Source organism: Protomyctophum bolini (genome assembly GCF_963924005.1).
Source record: "Protomyctophum bolini genome assembly, chromosome: 10".
NCBI lineage: Eukaryota > Metazoa > Chordata > Actinopteri > Myctophiformes > Myctophidae > Protomyctophum > Protomyctophum bolini.
The window spans coordinates 17269746-17283070 of record NC_137871.1 but is presented as its reverse complement, the minus strand read 5'-3'; the positions used below and the strand labels follow the sequence as shown (position 1 = coordinate 17283070).

The following is a 13325-nucleotide window of genomic DNA, read 5'->3' as shown; positions in this document are numbered from 1 at the left end:
TATGTGGCATCAGTGTCCTCACGGTGTCGCTATACACTAACAGAATGATATAATGTATTAATTTCCCACTGACGTGACCACATAGCTGAGGCATAAAAACTAGAAGGTTGTCGAAAGCTGTTGTCAAAGCAAAGCAAGAACTAGTAGGCCTAGTCTGCTGAAATTGTAGGCTACCTTTTAGTCCCGTGTCAATAATTATTGACAAATACGTGGCGACTTACTGCTGTTATGAAGATGGTTAAGAAGAGACCTTTAAGTCAATGCTGCGGCTTTGTCTCCATTCTTTTTTTGTTTCAATGTGCTCATGGCGACCTAAGCTACGCTATCCCGGAGGAGATGAAGCCAGGATCTGTTATTGGAAATATAGCCAAGGACCTCGGACTTGAAGTGGGTCGATTAGATTCTCGTAAAGCTCGTCTTGATTTGAAAGAAAACGAGAGGAAATATTGTGATTTCAACGTTCGAAACGGGGATCTGGTTATTGCGGAGAGAATGGACCGGGAGAAGCTTTGTGGAGAAAAGCCTTCTTGTCTTTTGAAATTCGAGTTGCTCTTGGAGAGTCCTTTAGAATTACATCGCATATCACTTAAAATACAAGACATTAATGATAATTCACCTGTTTTCCAAAAAGATGTTATTAAATTGGAAATTCGTGAATCGGCTGTCAAAGGAGCTCGGTATCGCATTAATCCCGCCAATGATGCAGATATCGGCAATAATGCTGTCCAGAGCTATACACTACAACGGAATGACAACTTTCTCTTGAATACCCAGACCACCAGTGCTGGTAGAAAATATGGTGAATTAATTTTAGACAAAGAGTTAGACCGAGAGGAGCAGCAGGAAATTAAATTACTGCTGACGGCTCTAGATGGTGGTTCTCCACAGAGATCAGGTACTGTAATCATCCACGTCACTGTATTGGATGCTAATGATAACGCCCCGGTGTTCAGTCAGGCCGTCTATGAAGTTAGTCTACCTGAAAACTCGCCTTTGAAAACTCCAGTTATTATTGTCAGTGCAACAGACGCAGACGATGGTGTGAATGGAGTAGTTACATATGACTTTAGCCAAGTGTCTGAACAGTCACACACATTATTTTCACTAGATCAAGCAACAGGAGAAATTATTGTAACAGGTTACATTGATTATGAAGAGGGATCCAAATATGAAATGTTTGTAGAAGCAAAAGATGGATATGGTCTCTCTTCAGATGCAAAAGTAATTATAAGTATTACTGATATGAATGACAATGCCCCAGTTATATATCTAAAATCTCTGTCTAGTCCCATACCAGAGAATGTGCCTTCTGGTACAGAAGTGGGCATCATTAATGTACATGATAGAGACTCAGAAAAGAACCAACAGATAATTTGCTCCATTCAGCAAAATGTTCCTTTTAAGCTTGTTCCTTCTATCAAAAACTATTTTTCAATAGTGACAATAAGTGAACTGGACCGTGAACTAGTGTCTGATTACAACATTACAATAACTGCAACAGACAAGGGCTCTCCACCTCTGTCATCAGCTAAAACTATTCACCTATCAATAGGTGACATCAACGACAACCCACCTGAGTTTGAAGAACAATCATACAGTTCCTATGTGACTGAGAATAACAAACCTGGATCCACCTTGTGTTCGGTTTCTGCTTTAGACCCTGACTGGAGACAAAATGGCACAGTTCTTTACTCTCTTTTTCCTGGTGAAGTGAATGGTGCCCCTGTGACTTCCTACCTATCCATTAATGGAGACACAGGGGTTATCCACGCTGTGAGGTCATTTGATTATGAACAGTTCAGGAATTTTAAAGTCCATGTGATAGCCAGAGACAATGGTTCTCCTCCTCTCAGCAGCAATGTGACTGTCAGTGTCTTCATATCAGATGGGAATGACAACTCCCCTCAGATACTGTACCCGGCCCCGCAGGGCAACACTCTTATGACTGAGCTGGTCCCCAAAGCAGCTCTGGGGGGCTCTTTGGTGTCCAAGGTGATAGCAGTAGATGCAGACTCTGGACAGAATGCCTGGCTGTCCTATCATATCGTTAAAGCCACTGACCCAGGACTTTTCACTATTGGTCTCCACAGCGGAGAGATCAGGACACAGCGGGACATTTCTGAATCTGACAGCATGAAACAGAACCTCATCGTAGCAGTGAAAGATAATGGCCAGCCTTCTCTCTCTGCCACCTGCCCCATATATTTACTCATTTCTGACAACTTGGCGGAAGTGCCAGAGCTTAAAGATATATCTTATGATGAGAACAACTCTAAACTGACCTCATATCTTATTGTTGCACTGGTATCTGTGTCCACCTTTTTCCTGACCTTCATTATTGTCATCCTGGGTGTGAGGTTTTGTCAAAGGAGAAAGCCCAGACTGCTGTATGATGGAGCGGTTGCCATCCCCAGTGCTTATCTCCCTCCAAATTATGCAGAAGTTGATGGCACAGGAACTTTACGCAGCACTTACAATTATGATGCCTATCTGACCACAGGGTCTAGGACCAGTGACTTCAAGTTTGTCCACTCGTATAACGATAACACTCTACCTGCAGATGACACTATGAGGAAATCTATAAATGATTTTGCTGAGGCTTTTGGAGACTCTGATGGGTCACCAGAGGTAAGAATTGCTAGTTTAGACCAATAAGGACATATAATCACCTAATTGTTTTTCATCTTGTAAATATCTTGTTACCTGCAGTATGTTTTATCACATTATGATCATGACAATTGTGGCATTCTTCTATTTCCCTGGAGCAGTGCCCGTAGGGCACTGGCCTACTTGGAACGATCCAAGTTGGAAATGCATGCCAAACCCAGATATTGTGTCTGTGTCCCTTGTATGCCCATTTATGGAGTTCTTTGTCAGGCATGCATGCCCCATCCATATACTATGTCTGTGTCCCTTTTTGAGCGGTTCTGGACAACCGTTGGTCCGACCGACTCGACACCGGCCATGCACCCCCTGCGGTGGTGTGGATCGCGTGTGTCGAATTCAGACGGACAGACAGACTTCGTGCATTTATTGATAGAAAATATATAGATACCATCTGTCTTTGTCTCGTGGTCAGATGTCCACACCCAGTGCATTTGCTGAGATATATTTAGCAATTATTTCCTTAATGTTATGGTACATTTCATTTTGCTTCAAGACATTAAAGCGATATTTCACTTTCAAAAAAACTTTTGGTATCTACTCAGGCTTGTATGAACACCCCATGTTGGCACTCAATTCAGTATTTAGATATGTGTTGTTCATTTTAGCTGCCCTTCTCAAACTTCAAACTCCATTTTAACCATGATATAGATTCATCGAAAACATGCACCCGTCCTTTTTTCTGGTGCCATCCTAATACGTGAGATCCCTTTGTTTTACTTTTTATTATTATTATTAGTACTTTTTAATTTTTGGAAAATGAAAAGCATCAGAAAGAATTAGGCTCTATAAACAAACATGAAAAAGAATGTTTTAGATGAATCTAGCAGTTACAATGGGTTTATAGGAAGGGGGCAACTATAAAAGAATATCAAATATCTAAATACTGAATGAAGCAACTTTAAAACTGTCTCGGGTGTTCACATAAGCCTGAGTAGTGAGTAGACGATGAAATGACCAAAAGGTTATTTTGAAAGTGAAATATCCCTTTAATCTCGTTTTCTCTTACATTGAGTTGTATTTGAAAAGGCTGAGTTGTGTTTGTGAAATCAACTTTTGTTGCAAGTAGCAACTGATGAGAAGTAAGTGATAACACAAGCAAGTGTTACATTGTCTAAGTGATTGTCGGATGAAGTGAAAATGTGATTTCACTTTTCTGGTATTCTTTCAAACATATTTGTTTTCAATTTATAATTTTCATTGATTTGCCTTGTGCTCCTTGCTTTAAATCTCTTTATATCTGAGACCTTGAAAATAAAACCTCTGCAGCTTGTTTTGGTTTCAAATCGAAAAAATACATATAACCTATACAGCATATTTCTTTTCATACAAATATCTGAACCATGTTTTATTAAATGGATTGCATTAGGTCTGTGAAACTATTTGCATTTCCATCATGTCACTAAACAATAGTAAACATTAGTGGCTCAGTGATGCATCCTATACATTTACTATGCTCACTCACTAACAAAAATAAATAAAATACAGAGGCACAGTGTCTACAATGCTGTTGGGAACTAGTTTAAAAGTGCTATATTAGTCTTGTTAAAAGGATTTAATATTAGTTGGAAACATAATTATACATCTGTAGAAGATCGACTGTATTTTGGATTTGTGAATACCGCTTCTGTGCGGATGGTTGACTAACTTTTCTTCAAAGTTGTACCTTTTACCATTTCCTTTATTACATTGCTCATGGCGACTTACTTGAGTTATTCAATTCTGAAGATTTCCTTATAGGAATACAGCCATGGACCTCAGACTTGTGGTTGGCAAACCATCTGCACCTAAACTTGTTTTATATGAAATTACAAACACAATCGAGAGACATGCAAACTATGGCCAATTTGACAGACATTTACTTCACTAATCCTGAGCGAAATACTTTCGTCATAGTGATAAGATCTTAAACTAAAGGCTAACAGAGTAGAGTGTTGAGATCAGTTTGCATGAATCTAATTATAAGCATGGAACTGGTATGTGTTATTTGCACCTGAGGTGTCGCTACACCAGCAGAATGAGACCGCTCACTGTCTTCACCATGCGCCAACATGAACACATAACTGTATATCCTCATTTTCTGGTTGTTAGCTGACAGGACCAGGAGAGGCACCTGGTGTGGTGTTAATGTGCTGCCAAAGCATCCTGTAGCTCTCCTGTATCGCTAAATTTGATGTGTTGTGCCTTCAGAGATGTTCTTCTGCACCTTCAGAACTGCTGGTAACTGGATATTTTGCCTTTTTGATTTACACAAATCTCTGTAATCATGGTTGTGAAAAACCCAGATCAGCTGTTTCTGAAATACGGACACTACAGTGCATTTGGCATCAACATCCATGCCACATTAAAATCAATGCAATACAACTCTATACAATTCCAAGTGCTTAAGGGTGGGGCCCAGTTCAAATATGATTATTTATGGGGGTCACCAAATCAAATATGATTAATTTTGGGGCTCCCCATATATATAAATATATACACTGTATGTATGTATATATATATATATATATATATATATATATATAGTGTGTGTGTGTGTGTGTGTGTGTGTGTGTGTGTGTGTGTGTGTGTGTGTGTGTGTGTGTGTGTGTGTGTGTGTGTGTGTGTGTGTGTGTGTGTGTGTGTGTGTGTGTGTGTGTGTGTGTGTGTGTGTGTGTGTGTGTGTGTGTGTGTGGCGTTCATGTTTGTAAAACAAAAACGTAAGGGACCAACGGTTGCTTTCCCCGTCTGCTTAGCTGTCGCTGTCTATGGTGCTGAAATCCTATTTGCACTCGGTACTGTTATGGTTCACATGGGCCTGTTGCTGTGGTACTTTGCAAATGTTTTGATTAAACATAAATAACATGCCACGTTAAATATGAGTTCAATGAAAAACTAAAAGTTAGGTCCGAGTTTCTATAGGTAGGTTTGTTAACATGGATGTAAATTATGAGTTAGTTAGTTAATTAAAGTTAAAGGCTGGCAAACCTTATTGATTAGTTTCCATAGATTGGAATATACCCTTGGTTCTGTTGTGTGGCATGATGTGTCCTCACGGTGTCGCTATACACTAACAGAGGGAAATGTCCCAAGACCAAGTAATTTCTCACTGACGTGACCACATAGCTGAGGCATAAAACTATAGAAGGTTGTCGAAAGCTGTTGTCAAAGCCAAGCAAGAACTCGTAGTCTGCTGAAATTTTATCTTTTAGTCCCGTGTCAATACTTATTGACAAATACGTTCAATTAGGCTACTTAACTGTTATGAAGATGGTTAAGAAGAGGCATTTAATTAAATGCTGCGGCTTTGTCTCTATTCTTTTTTTGTTTCAATGTGCTCATGGCGACCTAAGCTACTCCATCCCGGAGGAGATGAAGCCCGGATCTGTTGTTGGAAATATAGCCAAGGACCTCGGACTTGAAGTGGGTCGACTAGTGTCTCGTAAAGCTCGTCTTGATTTGAAAGAAAACGAGAGGAAATATTGTGATTTCAATGTTCGAAACGGGGATCTCATTGTCGCGGAGAGGATGGACCGTGAGGAGATTTGTGGAGAAAAGCCTTCCTGTCTTTTGAAATTCGAGTTGCTCGTGGAGAGTCCTTTGGAATTACATCGCATATCACTTCAGATCCAAGACATAAATGATCATTCACCCGTTTTCCAAAAAGATGTTATCAAATTGGAAATTAGTGAATCGGCTGACAAAGGAGCGCGGTATCGCATTAATCCCGCCCATGATGCAGATATAGGCAATAATGCTGTCCAGAGCTATACACTGCAACGGAATGACAACTTTATCTTGAATACCCAGACAACCAGTGCTGGTAGGAAATATGGTGAATTAATTTTAGACAAAGAGTTAGACAGAGAGGAGCAGCAGGAAATTAAGTTATTACTGACGGCTCTAGATGGTGGTTCTCCACAGAGATCAGGTACTGTAGTCATACACGTCACTGTATTGGATGCTAATGATAACGCCCCGGTGTTTAGCCAGGCCGTCTATGAAGCTAGTTTGCCTGAAAACTCGCCATTCAAAACTCCAGTTATTACTGTGAGTGCAACAGACGCAGACGATGGTGTGAATGGAGTAGTTACATATGAATTTAGCCAAAGATCTGAAAAATTACACAAATTATTTTCACTGGATCAAGCAACAGGAGAAATAATTGTAACAGGTCAGATTGATTATGAAGAGGGGTCCAAATATGAAATGTTTGTAGAGGCAAAAGATGGATATGGTCTCTCTTCTGATGCAAAAGTAATTATAAGTATTAAAGACATGAATGACAATGCCCCAGTTATATATCTAAAATCTCTGACTAGTCCCATACCAGAGAATTTGCCTTCTGGTACAGAGGTGGCCATCATTAACGTGCATGATAGAGACTCAGAAAGGAACCAACAGATACTTTGCTCCATTCAGCAAAATGTTCCTTTTAAGCTTGTTCCTTCTATCAAAAACTATTATTCATTGGTGACAATAAGTGAACTTGATCGAGAACTAGTGTCTGATTACAATATTACAATAACTGCAACAGACAAGGGCTCTCCACCTCTGTCATCTTCTAAAACTATTCACCTATCAGTAGGTGACATCAACGACAACCCACCTGTGTTTGAAGAACAATCATACAGTGCCTCTGTGACTGAAAATAACAAACCTGGATCCACCTTGTGTTCGGTTTCTGCTTTAGACCCTGACTGGAGACAAAATGGCACAGTTCTTTACTCTCTTTTTCCTGGTGAGGTGAACGGTGCCCCTGTGACTTCCTTCCTATCCATTAACGGAGACACAGGGGATATCCACGCTGTGAGGTCATTTGATTATGAACAGTTTAGGAGTTTTAAAATCCATGTAATAGCCAGAGACAATGGTTCTCCTCCTCTTAGCAGCAATGTGACTGTCAGTGTCTTCATATCGGATGGGAATGACAACTCCCCTCAGATACTATACCCGGCCCCAGATGGCAACTCTCTTTTGACTGAGCTGGTCCCCAAAGCAGCTCTGGGGGGCTCTCTAGTGTCTAAGGTGATAGCAGTAGATGCAGACTCTGGACAAAATGCATGGCTATCCTATCATATTGTCAAATCCACTGATCCAGGACTTTTCACTATTGGTCTCCACAGCGGAGAGATCAGAACACAGCGGGACATTTCTGAATCTGACAGCATGAAACAGAACCTCATCATAGCAGTGAAAGATAATGGACAGCCTTCTCTCTCTGCCACCTGTCCCATATATTTACTCATTTCTGACAACTTGGCTGAAGTTCCAGAACTTAAAGATATATCTTATGATGAGAACAACTCTAAACTGACCTCATATCTCATTGTTGCACTGGTGTCTGTATCCACCTTTTTCCTGACCTTCATTATTGTCATCCTGGGTGTGAGATTTTGTCAAAGGAGAAAGCCCAGACTGCTGTATGATGGAGCGGTTGCCATCCCCAGTGCTTATCTCCCTCCAAATTACGCAGAAGTTGACGGCACAGGAACTTTACGCAGCACTTACAATTATGATGCCTATCTGACCACAGGGTCTAGAACCAGTGACTTCAAGTTTGTCCACCCGTATAATGACAACACTCTGCCTGCAGACGACACTATGAGGAAATCTATAAATGATTTTGCTGAGGCTTTTGGAGACTCTGATGGGTCACCAGAGGTAAGAATTGTTGCTTGAGGGTCAATTTAAAGGATATTACAATCTAATAGTGACATGTTTTATCTTCGACTTTCATTTTAGCTGTCCCACTACTAGTCGATTCTTCTGTATCCTCCTTGTGTTTTGTATTATCATTTAGTTGGCCCTTATATGCAATAACTCTCCTGGGAGTTGATTAGTCTGATTCTGTCTGGTGATTCGATCATCCAGAGCATTTGATATTCATAGTTGCATAGGTTTGAAATAATTTGGTCACTATGTTACATATTAGTGTTAATTTCATGTGTCCCTCCCTGACTCCCTCCCTGACTCCCTCCCTCCCTGACTCCCTCCCTGACTCCCTCCCTCCCTGACTCCCTCCCTCCCTGACTCACTCCATCCCTGACTCCCTCCCTCCCTGACTGTCTGTCTGTCTGTGACCACATTCATACATTAGAGAGAGAGAGAGAGAGAGAGAGAGAGAGAGAGAAACGCAGTGATGCCCACATGTGGACTTTTTTGTCATACATTTATACTAGTTTGGTCATGTCTGTTGAACAAGAGATTGAGATTCTGAGTATAGGCACAGACCAAAATAATTGTGATGAAAAGATACTTTATTCATTCTTGAAATAATATTAAATCTAGCAGTGATCCAATAAGTTGTTGAGGTGCTGTTTGAAACAATTGAGCCTAATTGGATGGGAATTAGTTCCCATGCAAGATATTAAGCCTCAATTCATAACAAATGCATTTAATTTAATTTGTTTTGTTCTTTCGATAGAAATAACACTGTTTTACTTATTTGTGTTTCAAATTTTAGTTGTGTCTGCATTTTTTTCTGATGAATAGTAAACACATTGTGGCATTATTACAAGAATACCCATTCAATTTGTGTTTTTGTTTCAAGTCTTTGCCTCCTCTGAGCCTTGTGTTACTGTTATAAAACCCCCAACATGAGGCACGTCCAGAAATTCAGAAATTAATTCAAGCCCAAATTGCAATCAGGTCAAACATGCGACACCTGGAACATCCAAATTGAAACATTGTGCCGACATATTGAAGTGGAGTTGAGTTATATTCGGCCGTGTTTTTCTTTCGAAATTGACAGCTACACATTTGAACAGATTGATTCAACGAGTCGTTGTTAAAATTAAGAGGGTGCTTGAAGTTAAACTGTTAAAAAATATATTTTGAGTTTGCAGGGAGTGTGCGTATAATTATACAGTAAGCCAATATGCATTGTGTTAGCGTTATAGGCTTCTGATTTAATATGATTCATATTAATGATAACCTGTTGCGCCTTAGACTATACATTGTAAGAAATAAGTACCTTTTGTTGTGATCAATATTCACATTTCTTTTGACAAATTCAGCCGCCTAACACCCCGTCCTTAGCAGTCGCTGTCCACGGTGCTGAATTATACTTTGCACTCTATGCTGGGCAGTTTGGGCACTATATATTGCAGACAGTGGTATATAGGCCTACTATAGGCTACTGTGCGAAATTCTCCTTCAGTTTTATTTATATCTGGCTATAAGGTACAACTTTTACTTTAGGTGTGAGTCCTTAATATTTGTAAACGGAGATTCTTAACAATAAATGCTGACAAAGACATAGTTGAGAAAGATGAGATTAGTTTGCATAGATTAGATTACATATAATACTCCTGGTTCTGTAATGTGGCATGTTTCCTCACGGTGTCGCTATGCACCAATAGAGTGAAAAGGTCTAAGGAACGTATTTAATACCCACCAACTGACCACATACGAGGCATACAATAATCTAGAATGTTGTCGAAAGCTGCTCTCAATGCCAAGCAATAACTCGTAGTCTGCTGAAATTTAACATTTTGTGTTGGCTATCAATACTTTTTGATTTATACATCCTGGAAAGTGGGCACCACTGCTGCTGATATGATGGTTAAGAATGGGCTTTTTATGCAACGCTGGGGCTTTGTCTTTTTCCTTTTTTTGTTCCAATGTACTCATGGCGACCTGAGCTATTCTATCCTGGAAGAGATGAAGCCCGGATCTGTTATTGGAAATATTGCCAAAGATCTCGGACTTGAAGTAGGTCGATTATCTGCCCGTAAGGCTCGTCTACACGTGAAAGAAAACGAGAGGAAATATTGTGATTTCAATGTTCGAAACGGGGATCTGATTGTCGCTGAGAGGATGGACCGTGAGGAGCTTTGTGGAGAGAAGCCTTCATGTATTTTGAAATTCGAGTTGCTCTTGGAGAGTCCTTTAGAATTACATCGCATATCACTTCAGATACAAGACATTAATGATAATTCACCCGTTTTCCAAAAAGATGTTATCAAATTGGAAATTAGAGAATCTGCTGACAAAGGAGCTCGCTATCGCATTAATCCCGCCCATGATGCAGATATAGGCAATAATGCCGTTCAGAGCTATACACTGCAACGGAATGACAACTTTCTTTTGAATATCCAGACAACCAGTGCCGGTAGGAAATATGGTGAATTAATTTTAGACAAAGAGTTAGACCGAGAGGAGCAGCAGGAAATTAAATTATTGCTGACGGCTCTAGATGGTGGTTCTCCACAGAGATCAGGTACTGTAATCATACACGTCACTGTATTGGATGCTAATGATAACGCCCCAGTGTTCAGTCAGGCCGTTTATGAAGTTAGTCTACCTGAAAACTCACCTTTGAAAACTCCAGTTATTACTGTGACTGCAAAAGACTCAGACGAGGGTGTGAATGGAATAGTTTCATATGAATTTAGCCAAGTGTCTGAAAAGTCACAAAAGATATTTTCGCTGGATCAGGCAACAGGAGAAATAATTGTAACGGGTGATATTGATTATGAAGAGGGATCCAAATATGAAATGTTTGTAGAGGCAAAAGATGGATATGGTCTCTCTACTGATGTAAAAGTTATTATAAGTATTACTGATATGAATGACAATGCCCCAGTTATATATATAAATTCTCTGACTAGCCTCATACCAGAGAATGTGCCATCTGGTACAGAAGTGGGTATAATTAATGTGCATGATAGAGACTCAGAGAAGAACCAACTGATAATTTGCTCCATTCAGCAAAATGTCCCTTTTAAGCTTGTTCCTTCTATCAAAAACTATTATTCAATAGTGACAATAAGTGAACTTGACCGTGAACTAGTGTCTGATTACAACATTACAATAACTGCCACAGACAAGGGCTCTTCACCTCTGTCATCTTCTAAAACTATTCACCTCTCAGTAGGTGACATCAATGACAACCCACCTGTGTTTGAAGAACAATCATACAGTGCCTATGTGACTGAAAATAATAAACCTGGATCCACCCTTTGTTCGGTTTCTGCTTTAGACCCTGACTGGAGACAAAATGGAACAGTGATTTACTCTCTGTTTTCTGGTGAGGTTAATGGTGCCCCTGTGACTTCCTATCTATCGATCAACGGAGACACAGGAGCTATCCACGCTGTGAGGTCATTTGATTATGAACAGTTCAGGAGTTTTAAAGTCCATGTGATAGCCAGAGACAATGGTTCTCCTCCACTCAGCAGCAATGTGACTGTCAGTGTTTTCATAACAGATGTGAATGACAACTCTCCTCAGATTCTATACCCGGCCCCAGAGGGAAGCTCATTCATGACTGAGCTGGTCCCCAAAGTAGCTCTGGGGCGCTCTCTGGTATCCAAGGTAATAGCAGTAGATGCAGACTCTGGACAGAATGCCTGGCTGTCCTATCATATTGTAAAATCTACTGACCCGGGACTTTTCACTATTGGTCTCCACAGCGGAGAGATCAGGACACAGCGGGACATTTCTGAAAGTGACAGCATGAAACAGAACCTCATTGTGTCAGTGAAAGATAATGGACAGCCTTCTCTCTCTGCTACCTGTTCCTTGTATTTGCTTATTTCTGATAACTTGGCGGAAGTCCCTGAACTTAAAGATATGTCTTTTGATGAGAACAATTCTAAGTTGACCTCTTATCTGATCATAGCTCTGGTGTCCGTGTCCACCTTTTTCCTGACCTTCATTATTGTCATCCTGGGAGTGAAGTTTTGTCACAGAAGAAAGCCCAGGCTGCTGTTTGATGGAGCAGTTGCCATCCCAAGTGCTTATCTCCCTCCTAATTATTCAGAGGTTGATGCCACAGGAACTTTACGCAGCACTTACAATTATGATGGCTACATGACAACGGGTTCCAGAACCAGTGACTTTAAGTTTGTCAGCTCATACAATGACAACACACTGCCTGCTGACCAGACTCTGAGAAAATCTCCCACAGACTTTGCAGTAGCATTTGGAGATTCTGATACTTCTCCTGAGGTAGGAACCTTGAGTCCCAGCTGTTAGATGTTATTAACTAAGTCAACTAGTCAAGCTCTAGCATTATAATTTTGTTTTTGCATTAGTATCCATTAGATACTACTCATCTTTCAATTGTCAAATTGTTTAGAGTCTTTGGGTGATTTTATGCTTAATATACAGTAGTATGTTATTGTGAAGAATGTTTTCATTTTTTTCCTATATATGCCCAGCTTTGTGTGTCTGTGTGTACCACATTTGTCATGATTTGATTGATTGGCTGAGCATGGAATGTGATGTGGATAAGAGGCAAAGAGCGCCCTTACCTCATACAAGTGTGAGTCTTAATTTGTAAAAATGTATGCAATAACACTCTCTATACCTCTTGTAGTGGCTGCAGGTTTTGTTGATTGCTTTTTTTGGGGGGGGGGGGGGGTCAATGGCATCATTTAGCTATAATTATATCAGATTCATATCTTTCAACTTTTTTGTAGTTTGTTGTAGTCGTTTTCTGGTGTGAGGGAGATGATGGCATGCGGATTAATTTACTTAGCATTGTCTATAATAACTTAATTAACTTTTCCCTATAATGTTGCTTGTGGGTTATCTTCTACTTTTAAGCTTAACTACATTGTTGCAGCTATATAATTTTGCAGCTAGAATTTTGCAGATATATATTAATTTATTAATTTGGCTATGGCTAACATAACCTATCATTTATCAGTTAAAGCAACATTTTATGAATT

At 40.0% G+C, this 13325-nt stretch overlaps 3 protein-coding genes across 3 annotated transcripts; all 3 read left to right on the top strand.

Moving 5' to 3' along the window:
* Nucleotides 1-321: 321 nt before the first annotated feature.
* On the top strand, nt 322-2655 carry LOC308322176 (protocadherin gamma-A9-like; the record flags this gene model as incomplete). The annotated part of the gene is made up of 1 exon (XM_080773368.1): nt 322-2655. Exon 1 carries the CDS (start codon nt 337-339, stop codon nt 2653-2655), a length of 2319 nt encoding a protein of 772 aa, XP_080629494.1. The 5' UTR covers nt 322-336.
* A 3176-nt stretch (nt 2656-5831) lies between these two features.
* On the top strand, nt 5832-9131 carry LOC308322097 (protocadherin beta-15-like). The gene has a single exon (XM_080773295.1). It carries the CDS (start codon nt 5908-5910, stop codon nt 8323-8325), a length of 2418 nt encoding a protein of 805 aa, XP_080629421.1. The 5' UTR covers nt 5832-5907; the 3' UTR covers nt 8326-9131.
* Nucleotides 9132-10119: 988 nt separating this feature from the next.
* LOC308322093 (protocadherin gamma-A9-like) lies at nt 10120-12789 on the top strand. Its single transcript, XM_080773291.1, has one exon. It carries the CDS (start codon nt 10204-10206, stop codon nt 12625-12627), a length of 2424 nt encoding a protein of 807 aa, XP_080629417.1. The 5' UTR covers nt 10120-10203; the 3' UTR covers nt 12628-12789.
* The last annotated feature ends 536 nt before the right edge of the window (nt 12790-13325 follow it).